This window comes from Bacillus rossius, chromosome 8, assembly GCF_032445375.1.
Source record: "Bacillus rossius redtenbacheri isolate Brsri chromosome 8, Brsri_v3, whole genome shotgun sequence".
Lineage (NCBI taxonomy): Eukaryota > Metazoa > Arthropoda > Insecta > Phasmatodea > Bacillidae > Bacillus > Bacillus rossius.
In genome coordinates, this window is record NC_086336.1 from 58,234,862 (window position 1) to 58,247,513 (window position 12,652).

Below are 12,652 nucleotides of genomic sequence, written 5' to 3' on the forward strand. Positions count from 1 at the left end.
CTCGTCAACATTTCAGCAATAGTGTAAGTTCCTACAAACCTTTCAATCAGCTCGGCGCCGACCCCACTTCAATTGCACGATACTTCGTGCGATTCTTAACTTAATAATTATTCCCTACAGGGATCTTTAACTTAATACGTAAGGCCATGTGCAGTTGAAGGACAGCGTAATATTGGCACGCAGTTTTCGGCTTCAGTAGCCAATTAATTGTTATCGTCGAGAATCTTGTGAAAGACTGAATAACTTTCATATTGTAACTTTCTTCGTGTTTTAGTGTAATTGGTAACGTGTGTTTTAAGTGACTATCTTGCCACGCATTGAGACTTTACGCGTACGTCGCTCACTGACGTGATTGCATAACTTTTCGAGACTTTAGTTTTTGTCGCAGGCTAGACTGCAAACCGCCCTAATCACAGGGTTTCCGCTATACGTTTACTTTTCTACATAATTTGTTGCAACCATAATTCCGTGACTGTATGCTGAATCTTACTCAGGGACTTGTAGCCACCGCTTCAACCCGTTGATTTCACTTTGCAATCTACCCTGGTCGCGCGTATTCGTTCGCCCACGTGTGTACGTGTGTCACAGCGGTTCGACAACGGACGCGGCCAGTAACAGGACCAATCAGTGTATCAACGTTGAATAAAGTGCAGTGTTTCGGTAATCTGTTTATTAGTCATTTACAAGGCGTCCTGGGTGGCCTAAACAGCCCAGGTAATTTTTGAACGTAATTTTTAAACTTCGAGACGCACTCCTGCCTGCAGCCACGAGGCCGAACCCCCGTTAAAAACCCTGAGATCTTTTCAAACATTCATATTTAATTATAAAACATAAACAGGCAGCGGGGATAGCGTCAAAATATTAGCGTTGGAAAGAATCTCAGGGGTTTTAACGGGGGTTCGGCCGCGTGGCTGCAGGCAGGAGCGCGTCTCGGTTCGGAAATTACCTGGGCTGTTCAGGCCACCCAGGACGCCTTGTAAATGAATGGTAAACGAGTTACAGGACACTGCACTTTATTCAGCATTGATACACTTATTCGTCCCGATACTGGCCGCGTCCGTTGTCGGACCGCTGTGACACGCGTATCTCTAAACGTGACGGCGCGCGCGACCAAAATAGATTGCAAAGTAATATCGACAAGCTGAAACGGTGGATTCTCGTCCCTATGAAAAGTTCGGCAAATAGTCACGGAACTGGTGTCGCCACAACTTAGGTTGACATGTAAATACGTAGAGAAGCTTCTATGTTCAGGATTGTTTGCAGTCTAGCCTGCGACGAAATATTAATGTCTCTGAAATTACGTGGATACGCCAGCTGGGGACGTACACATAATAGTCTCTTGGAAAAGAAAGTTATTTAGTTAGAAAACACGTTACAAATTACACGTTTAGAATGATGATAATTAAAAGGCGAAAGTTAGTCAGTAGCATTCAACACTCGTTACAAAAAGCCTACGGTAATAACGATTAACCGGCTATGAAGCCAAAAACTGCGCATCACTATACGCTGTCCTTAAACTGGACATGAAATTACGTAGAACATGAGAAAATTCCCTGTCGGGATAAAATTAATACGTTACGAGTCGCACAAAATATCGTGCGACTGAGGTGGGGTCGGCGCCGAGCAAGTTAAAAGATTTTAAAAGACTTACACTATTGCTGATATGGAGATGAAGCGCGAAAGTTGATGGCCCGACGTTCGCGGAGCGCCCGACCCCTTCGAGCTCCCGACGGTAACTGAGTTCGAGGCCGCCCTGCGGCCTCGCGCCTAACCACGTGGAACGCGGGAAAACCGACCCGGCCAGTTTTGGACTTAAAGACAAGTTACACAATATATGCTTATAAGACAATTAGACATAATTTCCCTTACATGAATCCTCTTTTAAATTGTTATTAATTTAGTTGTTTTAATTTGACAAAATAATTATATAATTAATTAGGCGCATTGCCACACCCGGCCGGGCGCTGACGTCGCTTTGGTGTTCGTTGCGGCGCACTTTCACACCCTCGGCGGACATCACGCTCGGGCGTGTTCGGCGCACTTAAGAGTAAGTGTTGTTGTGACATAACGGCCTGTGCGAACCAGAGGGAGCACCGGCAGTCGGCGTCAGTTCTATTGGACCCATTCTTTTATTTATTTCATTAATAGCAATTATCTGCACCTCTTTCGCTGCAGGATATTCTATAACGGCTGAAGTTATTTTAGAGAACATGCAGCGAACTAAGGAAATAATTTTACTACTTTGGCAGTATTTATCACCCGAAATTTCTTTTGTAGCCGCCTCCAAGGGTCGCAGTACCACGATGACAGATGATACAGTACATATTTCTGATGCACTGAGCATTGCAGGTGCTCTAGGGTCGCGGAAGAGAATATCATTTATGACACTACTGAGTTCTAAAAATCTTTGTAATATGTAATATGTACCGTTCAAACGAGTGTCCACGCTTTGTATTAATTTTGTCCCAGCAGGAGACTCTGCAGTCGCAGCACTAGCTTTACGCAACTCATCACTAGCAATGCAGCTCTGTATGAACCAAGTTACTACTGTTTTTACTTTAGAAACAATGTTTCTCCACTCAGTACCTACAAATCATTGTGCTCTCAGCCACCAAATTCAAAGTATGGGCGAAACATGGGATGTGTTTCCTTCTACCGAACGCTAAGTAGACAGCATTAATTATATTCGCTGTGTTGCCAGTAACAACAGCTGTCACATTCTCTTTATCTATTTTCTAGTCTTGGCAAGGCTTTAACAGAATTTCAGTACGATAATCTGATGTATGTCTTTCATCCAATTCGTACACGCCTAAAGTGACCGAAATGCGCTGTGATGCCCAAAAAAACTTTTCATGTTTAAGATATCCAACCAAATTTCCGTTTTTAAGGTTATGTCTTCTATGGAGAACAGCATTTTTTTAATTGTTTCTGAAATTGCTTAATATTTTTCGTCCAGCCAGCATCTTAGTGTTGTTCAACTCGGGAGTTTATATTGAGGAACAACTGTTTTCATTAGAGTTCTGAAGCCTTCGTTTTCAATAATTGAGAAAGGCTGATGGTCTTTGCAAATCATGAATAATAAACATTTGTTCAGTTTCCTTATCTTCGCTCCAGATTCGGAGTAAGAGGAAATATCTTTAAAGGCGGCCTGTATTGTTTGTTGGCGTTTGATAGGGATGACGTTTTCGTCTAAGTCCGAATCAATATTTTCATTTAAGGTTTCCTTTAACGGCTTATAGGAACTTTGACTGCCACTGCCACTTGTAGAAGGAATCGGTTTTGATTGAAGTACACTATCATAAATTGTATTATTAGGCGTATCCTTTGCATTTGGAGGATTTGATATTTCTTCTGTTTTATTAACTGAATTCAATGTATTTTGTTTCGGCTGAATTTCGAGTTAAGCAGCCTTATGAACATTACTAATATGCCCAATTAAGTTTGTCGTATTTCCGGCAGACCTGATATCCTTTTGATATAGTTTTCATTTCGATTTCTTATCATCAATTTTATTAAAGAACTGCCAAACTGAACTTTTTTTTATGTCCCATTATAACTGAAAGTTAAAAAAAAATACTTTAAGGTACGGTTCACAACGTGGACCATTATTACACAGCAGAAACTCGGTAGGCCATATTGTTGTTTTGGTATTAATTTGCGTATTCGATGCATCGAATAAAAAACATCGATATATTTTCGATGCTGAAGTGTTAACAATACATCGGTCCAATACGATGCATCGTTACAATACATCGAGTTTTTAAAATACATCGATGTATATCGTCCATCCCTAGTTTCCTGTATTACCAAACATAATATTTACATTATAACAAAATAGCTGATTGTAGTGCTGTCAATTTCCTAATCAGTGATACAAAATTAGACAATTAATCAAAGCTTTTCTCAGCAGAAATGGAAAAACATTTGGAAAGTTGTATGGATGAAATGTGAGTATTTAAGTCCTGACAAGGTCTTTACATTTAGCAAAATACAAGATACTGCGAGTCTTGGTCCTATCGTCGTAAAATATTGTATCGATAATATTCTTACTAATATTAGATGTAGCCCTAGTACTTTGTTTGCAGAAACTATTGATACTGCTATTTCTGATCATTTGGCTCAACATATAATATTAAAATTAAGTGACACTGAACTTAGATCTAATGATAATTCCACTACTCATTTACTGAAAAGATTGTTTAAACTTGATACAATAGATATTTTTTGTAATGAGATTGCACTTGTATTGTGGGAAGAAATCTATAACACTTGCAATCCCAATAAGGCATATAACTTGTTTATAAATACATTTTTACTTTATTTTAATCAATACTTTCCCTATTTATGGATAAGCATTAACAATAAGTCCTCTCCTTGGATTAATAGTGATCTTGCCTCTGGATTTGAAATTTTAAATCATTATAAGGAGAAGCTTCTCCGCAACAAAAATTCATACATTCGAGATGATTATAAAAAATTTAAAAAACAATTTAATAAATCTGTTATAGATGCTAAAAAATTTTATATTGAATGTAAACTGTTATCTTCCACCAATAAAAGTAAAACAATGTGGCAAATAATTAATAATGATATGAAATGTTTCAATAATAAACATAACATTTCTTTAATTGATGATGATAATAATACAATCACTGACAGTTTCCAAATTGCTAATAAGTTTAATGCCTATTTTACGGAAATTGCATCCTCTTTAATAAAAAACAATTCAACCATTATAAATACAGGAATATCACCTAGAATACTTGATATTCATTTGCATTTGCATTCAATGTACCTAACACCAGTAGATGAAAATGAAATTACTCAAATAATAAGAGGTATGAAAAATAAAAATTCTGTTGGTCTTGATGATGTTCCTATTTCTGTAATAAAATCATGTGCAGAACACATTAAAAAGCCCCTTGTCTATATATTTAATAAATGTTTAGAAAATGGCATATTTCCTGATAGGCTCAAAATAGCGAAAATTATTCCACTACATAAAAAGGGTGATACTACCTGCATTAATAATTATAGACCAATTGCTTTATTACCAAATTTTTCAAAAATTCTTGAAAAGATTATATTAAAACGGTTGCTTTCATTCTTAAATTGTTATAATATAATTACCAGTAATCAGTATGGTTTTGTTAAAGGCAAGTCAACGGAACAAGCATTGTTCACTCTACTCAATAGTATTTATTCTCATTTAGATAATAAAGTCTTGACAGCTTGCATACTTGTAGATTTAACCAAAGCATTTGATTGTGTAAGCCATGATATTTTATTAGAAAAATTAAGTAAATATGGTATAAGAGGTGTTGCAAACAATATTATAAAATCTTACTTATCAAATCGTTCACAAATTACTAGTATTAATGTGACTTATAATAATATTACCACTACTTCTAGGTCAAAAATTTTGAAAATTGGTATTGGTGTTCCCCAAGGTTCAATTCTCGGTCCACTTTTGTTTTTGCTTTTTATTAATGATTTACCTTTGTTTCTAGATTATGGCCAGACTATCATGTTTGCAGATGATACCTCCATTATAGTAACAGGCCAGACTTTACAGGAACTACAAAAAAGAATTTCCATAACCCTCAACCAAATGCAAACTTGGTTTACTGATAATAGACTGATTCTAAATATTCAAAAATCTTCTATTATATATTTTAACTCTCAAATAAATAGATTAAATAATATTGAAGTGACTATTGGCAATAATATTCTTAATACTGTAAAAACAGCAAAATTACTGGGACTGAATCTTGATGAGAATCTAAATTGGACTAATCATATATCTTTTCTGTGTCGTAGACTTAGTTCTCTTTGTTTTGCCATAAAAACTATTAATACTGTAACTTCACATAAAGCAGTAATTGCTATGTATTATGCAAACATATATTCAATAATGAGATATGGTGTTATTTTTTGGGGAAATTCCTTAAATTGGCTAAAGATATTTAAGCTTCAAAAACGGGTTATTAGAATTATTTATAATCTTAGTAAGACAGATTCTTGTAGGCCTATTTTCCTGAATAACAAACTCTTAACATTTCCAGCCATTTATATATATTCGGTTGTCATTTATGTAATTCAAAATATTAAGTATGTAAAGAATAATGAAATACATAATCACTTTACCAGATCCATTTATAAGAATCACATTCCTTTTCATTCAACAAAAAAATACGAATTGAACCCTTTTTACATGGGCCTTAAACTAATAAATGTTCTACCGATATCCCTGTTAAATACAGCATCCCAATCACATACCATATTTAAACGACATCTCAAAGATTACCTACTACGAATAGCTCCATACTCTGTTAATGAATTCCTCAGTGCATCTACATAAATTGCTGCATTGTTTTTTTATTATCATTTTTTATTGTAACATATATTATTGTGTTATAATGTATTTTTTTTATATTGTTTTGTTAGTGTATTATGATGTATTTTATTTATAATGTTACTGACAAAACCTGGACATATGTACTGTCAAATATAGGACGCTAATAAATGAAATGAAATGAAATGAAATGGCTTGTTAGCAACACGGCTGCTGTATATTGAAAGATTGGTAATGATGGATAAGTGTCGCTGGAAGGGAAACGTGATAGGGAGAGGGGGTCGAATGGTTATGGAGCATCTAGGAGTTTTCTAGCGGAAGAAGTGATAAGTACAGAAGGGGCGTAGAGCTCTGGAACTGGCAGAAAGGATCTTGAAGGGAATGGCAGGAGGGTTAATGCCAATGCTGGAGTAGGTAGCTGCTGTATGGAATCCCTACCTGGTGACGAAGGTGCGTGATTTGGGGAAAATGCAGCGAAGGGCAGCTAGATGATTTGTGGTTTTGTTGGATATGTAAATTTCTAACGTCGCGGCCTTCCCGTAAATAAGATAATAAAATCCCGAATGCTGTTTTTTTTGAACACTTAAACATGTTCCATTATTTTCCTTAAAAAGAGTCTTTTAAAGTTTGTTCTGGTTTCTGAGAAATTACAGTTTATGTGTTACTTTAGGTAGCCTGTGCAGTGAAGCGGCCATATTGTGCTTTATTTGTTATTAGTCTAGCTGAGACTATTTTCCACGAGAAATTGGCTTTAATAGCGTAGCCGAGGCTGTTTTCAACTAAAGATGTACCTGATCCTGTTGTTACCACCTACTGTTTACTTGATACTAGTTGCAATGTGATCTTGTGGTTCTCCAGAAATCCTTAGGACAACAGCATAGTCAAAGCAATTTTTTAAAAGACAGGGATGTTAAATGTCTACGTTACTGCTGGAGCCAAGACTGATTTTCACTCAAATTGGTTTCCAATCCTAATTAGGGTGGAAACTATTTAGGGTAGAAAACAGTCTTGACCCTGGCCATAACATACTGCAAATATAATTATCATATAATTTTTGAGTTAAAAAATAGTTTACAAGCTGCTAGTCAGCTGTCACGGGAGAATCATGCTTAAAATATTTATCAAACCTACCAACAAACTGTAAATTCAATGCATAATTCCACTGGCTTACATTTGTACATGATAATTCAATTATGGACCAATTTTGCACATGTTTTGTGCGCAGTTGTGTGCATGGTCGGCCAGCCTGCTATGCACTCACTAATGTTTAATGATCGTAACACCTGGCTTTATCAAATATACATTAAGGTGTGATCATTCTGAATATGAACTTGCTTTGAAGAGGTCAAAAATAATTGTTTTCTTTCACTAGTAAGCAGATAACTGACAGTCTCGTGAAATATACAGCTTTTCTCTCCCATCAACATTAACAGTGTTTAATCTGGAGTCACATGGCTTTTGGTTTGTAGCCGCTTCGAAGGGGAAGGTAGCACCGACCATGGTAAATGCTCCCTGATGATGGCGACTGCAACGTCGACCAAAATGTTGGTGATATATTCGCCTTCGACAAAGCTACAACCCAGAAGCCAAGCAACTCCGCAAAAGCCTGCGATCTTTAATCAAGCAGACTTCATTTTAATTACAAGTTAACAGCTGAATGTTTGCAGTACGGATAGTATCCTGCGGGCCTGACTGTATTGATGTGATTGGGTCCAGTGGGGTGGTTCGACACGCTGGGAGGAAAGAGAAGAGAAGCCAGTCACCTTAGGAATGTGTATTGTCTGGAGTTGTGAGGCAGATTGTTAATTAGTTTCAGGAATGTGTGAAGTATGAAGGCTGGCTGCTGTTATTTGGATGCTTCAATGCTTAAATTTTCGAATTTTGTAAAACAGATTGATTGATGTGTAACATCTTAGATCGTGGTATATGGCATTAGGTAGGAGTGATTTTGTGAATGGTAGGGAAGTTGCACGGAATGAAAATATGTAACCACGGTGCTGCCATCTGTGGCGGATGGCGTGAACCAAAGTTCACAAAGCCAAAGGCAAACTTTATAGTATTAACTGTTTATTTAATGAATTTTAACAAAATGGGCAGCATTTTAATAAAATTTCTTGTCGAAAATCAGCTCCCAAGGCAGGTTTTAGTATATTTTTAAAATCTATTTTGCTTTTATAGGCTCCGTTTCGTTATAGAACTCAAATTTTGTTTTGCAAATTGAATAATTGAATACCTAGTCAATTTAGCTGCTCTGGCAACAAATTCTCGCGGTGGGTGCAGTAAGGAAACTACGTGTGTTTTGCGTCAAGAAATGTAGTTGAAAACATAATAACTTGCGTATATTTATCACGCTCTTCATTATTTAAAAAAAAATTCTATGTTAAATTTCTTGTCCAAGTTTTGTATTTGTAACATGAAAACACATGAATGTGCTTGTTACTGAGGTTAGATGTTATACATCTCTCACAAGTACTGAATGATTGGCTCACACATTTTTTTTTTTCCAGAACAAAATCACCTGGTGTTACTGGATGTATTTTAGCAGATAATCAAGGACTATGCCTTGGAGGTAGGTAGATGCAAATTGTGTGAACAAAATATTTATTTCTTAGGCCTTTTATATATTTGTTCAAATAAGCTCATACATGTACATACCTACACAATTATTAATTCAAAAGATTGTCATGGACATGTGTAATTAATGGTTTTAACCGTATGTCATAGAGAAACCACAGGAATGAACAATATGAACACACAAACGCACAGAAAACCAGCCAAAATGACCGGTGTCAAATGTTAAACATATATATACTGCACAGAGAAAGTTTGTGGAAGGAATTTGTCAGAAAAAATATCACAGCGCAGACATACAATGGGCTGACAACAATGAGACGATTGTAATAAGAACAGAAAATGTAAACAAACAATCTTAGACAACAGCGACAAAAAGACGAACCCAAAGATGATAGAAAAAAAACAATCTGGACAACTCAACGATGATGACACAAAAGAACACAGTAGGATTCCTAAGACTTTGGAAGTTTGTCTGTTTTGTATCATTGTTGGGTTTGTCTGTCACTGTGTTTCTAAGATTGTTGTTTGTTGTATTTTCTGTTACAATCATCTTGTTACAATCATCTTGTAGTTGTCAGCCTACTGTTTGTGCTGTAATATTTTCCCCGACTAATTCCTTCCGCAGAATTATCTTTTTGCTATGTGTTTAATATTTGACATCGGCTGATTTTTGTTGGTTTCCTGTGTGTTTGTGTATTCATTCATATTATTGTTCATTCTTGCATTTTCTCTATAAAATACAGTTAAAACAAGCAATGGCATATGTTCATGAAAATTATTTAAATCAAGCTATCCAATTGCAAGAGTTATTCAAAGAACATAACAATTATTAATACTGTGTATTAGTTGATAGAATGTAGAGGCAAATGTAGAAGTTCATAAGAAGTAGGTATGTAAAAATTATTTATTATGCTAACGAGAACCTGGCAATGTTTTATTGGTGTAGTTTTTCACATTTCTTAGAATAAAAAGTACACTATATATCTTACCTTTTTTTTCTCTCATACACACAGTTTTTATAACCATTTATTTAATATGTAGGGAAGAATAGGTAAAACAGAGGTTTTTAAAAAGGTTCTAGAATATTAATTTTTTTTCTTTTTAAGCAATTGACAAGTTATAACTTATTATGTCGCTAAGTTTATATTTACCTTGATGAATTCTGAACACCTCTAGCTAGTAAATGAAATATTCCTCGTTTTGTATTGAAATTGTTTTACCTTCAAATTGAATTGGTTAGAAATCCTGCTGCACAAGTTCGGTGGCAAGCAGTCCTGCCTACTTTTCATCTTGCCCTCCTCCTGAACTGCACCACATTCCTCACTGTCACCTTCCCCTCCTCTATAAACTATCCCAGTCCACTATTGTCCTTGTGACGAGTGGGTTTTCCCCTCCTTCCGTTCTCTCTCTCGCTCTCACGAGTTTTTGTTTGTGTTTTCCCTCCTGCTTCTATATTGCTCTCCCACCCCACTCTGTATCTGGTACATCTTGACCAACCTCTTTGTCCGCTTTTGTTCCTGTTGACTGTCCCACACAAGTTCCTTCGTTAGTTCTGACAGTCTGATTATATATTCTCCACTTTCATCATTTCTCCAGTCTCCTCTACTTTCCCTTCACCCACCTAGCTGCCCCGCTCGGCTCTTTCGAGCACCACTGTGTTATGGATCTCACACTGCCACCAAAAGTATGAAAGGTACCCTTGCCAAGGTGATACAATTGAACCCCCCTCCCCCCATATAAATAAGGTGTGCGCTCTGTGTGTTGCGGCAGTGCGGGGCAAAGCGTCGTGCCAGAGCTCGGGAATCATCGCTGCGATAGCTAGCCAAGCAGCGCGACTGGAGCCGGGGGCCAAGCCGCCTGTCGTGTCGCTGGAAAATGACAGCCGGTAATCTTAGAAGAAATACATTATTTTAAATATTTATAATTTGATTTAATACAATTTCTCGGACATAAAACTTTGCAGTATTGCACTGTTTGTTGTGGGAAAAAAATTCAAGATCGCAAATTAAGAAATGAAAACGAAAACATGAACCCGTACGCAGAGAACAAGCTGATGTCGAACAGATGAACCTAAACAGGTATAACGGACAGTACATTGGCAACAGCACGGACAAACACATTGAAACTTAAGTATCAGACAGCACAGGAAAAAAGATAATAGTAACAGCACAGTAAACATGCTGGGCAAACAATGACGAGATGGAATTCTTGTCTGATATTTAAGTTTCATTCAGTGTGTTTGTCTGTGCTGTTGTCATTGTGTTGTCTACAATATCTGTTTAGGTTCATCATTGGGTTTATCTGTTCTACATTTTCCCATGACAAACAGTGAAAAACTGCAACAGCATAGGTCCAAGAAATTGTATTAAATCAGAATACCCTTTTGCATGAATCATTTAAATAACTTATTTTTGATGTTTATGTAAATTTGGTTGTTGCAAAATTTTCAAGGTTTTTCTAAAATGTAAGTTGGCTGTTGTGGTGACCAGAACGCTGGTAACAGTGTGAGTGAACGTAGATACAGTCATTCTTGACTGGAGAAGCTCGTTGGGGTGTGTCAAGTATTGAGTGGGGTAAAAGGTTGAAGAGAGAACTTATGGCAGGCACAGTGATTATCATAAGCACAAGGCATTGAAGCATTCGCAGTTCGAGATCCCTTCTTATTACAGCAGCTAATTGCCAGTCTACTGGCAGCTGGTGGTGACGAAGGCAGGAAGGGAGGTTCGTGTCTCACCTGTTGTCCTCCGTCCGCAGGCAGTGCCTGATGCAGCAGAGTGGAGCCATCACTGCTGCCATCTACAAGGTGCACCAAGCCGCGTGAACCGACACTCCACTGGTCCGGTTGCAACCAGTCCAGTGCTGTACACGTCTCACCAGGGCCGTCCGGCAAAACCAAGGGCCCAGCGGCATATCATTTTGACGGCTCCTCTCCGTACTATTTAATGTACAGCTTTAAAATACCCACAATTAAAAATATATATGTGGACTGTAAACATGATCTGTGCACATTGCATATAACTCGTAGGTTTTCCCATAACTTATATTAACAACAGACTTGTGACTTTCGTCCTGTCTGGGTAAACCCAAGCATTAAAAATAATCTTGAAACTCAATAGGGGCTCCCTTGACCCCAGGCTTCCCCCCTTTACCCTGCACCTTCCTGTTTACAGCCCTGTGTCTCATTAGTTTTCAACACTGAATCTGTATTTTATAAGTATGTCATAGGGGTAATATACTCTTAGATTATTGCCAAACTTAAGCAGGGGCATGAAAATGAGAAGAAAAAAAGGGGGGGGGGGGAGGGGTTGGAATGGTACAAAGAAATCTAAATAACCCAACAGCTTGAACACCGGCACTTGGGTTATTTATAATGAAAGTAGTGCATACTGAACTGTAACTTAATGTAAACTCATGTTATTGGGATCTGAAAATATAAAGTGAAAACAATTATTGCTCTTTAATCCAGCACAACCGAGAACATGGCCATGGCAGATTAGAGATTTTCCCAGATCATTGAACATACTAATTTTAATTTTAAGGTGAATACCAAATGTGTTTAGTGTTAATAGTTCTTCTATGTGTTACGATGGATCTTTATAAAAAAAAAAAAAAATTTTTTTTTTTAATAGAAAAAGAGCAAGGTGGCCAACAGTGTAAATTGTTTTTTATGGAATTGTCTGTTATTATGTACCATACTTTCCGGGCTTATCCCATAGTCCTCCG

At 37.0% G+C, this 12,652-nt stretch overlaps 1 protein-coding gene across 1 annotated transcript; it reads left to right on the plus strand.

Annotated features, from left to right (window-relative positions):
* The first annotated feature begins 3,762 nt into the window (after positions 1-3,762).
* Positions 3,763-12,376, plus strand: LOC134535021 (ragulator complex protein LAMTOR5-like). Its single transcript, XM_063373849.1, has 4 exons — positions 3,763-3,947; positions 8,863-8,924; positions 10,700-10,814; positions 11,684-12,376. The coding sequence occupies exons 1-4, from the start codon at positions 3,913-3,915 to the stop codon at positions 11,748-11,750; spliced, it is 279 nt and encodes a 92-aa protein (XP_063229919.1). The 5' UTR covers positions 3,763-3,912; the 3' UTR covers positions 11,751-12,376.
* The last annotated feature ends 276 nt before the right edge of the window (positions 12,377-12,652 follow it).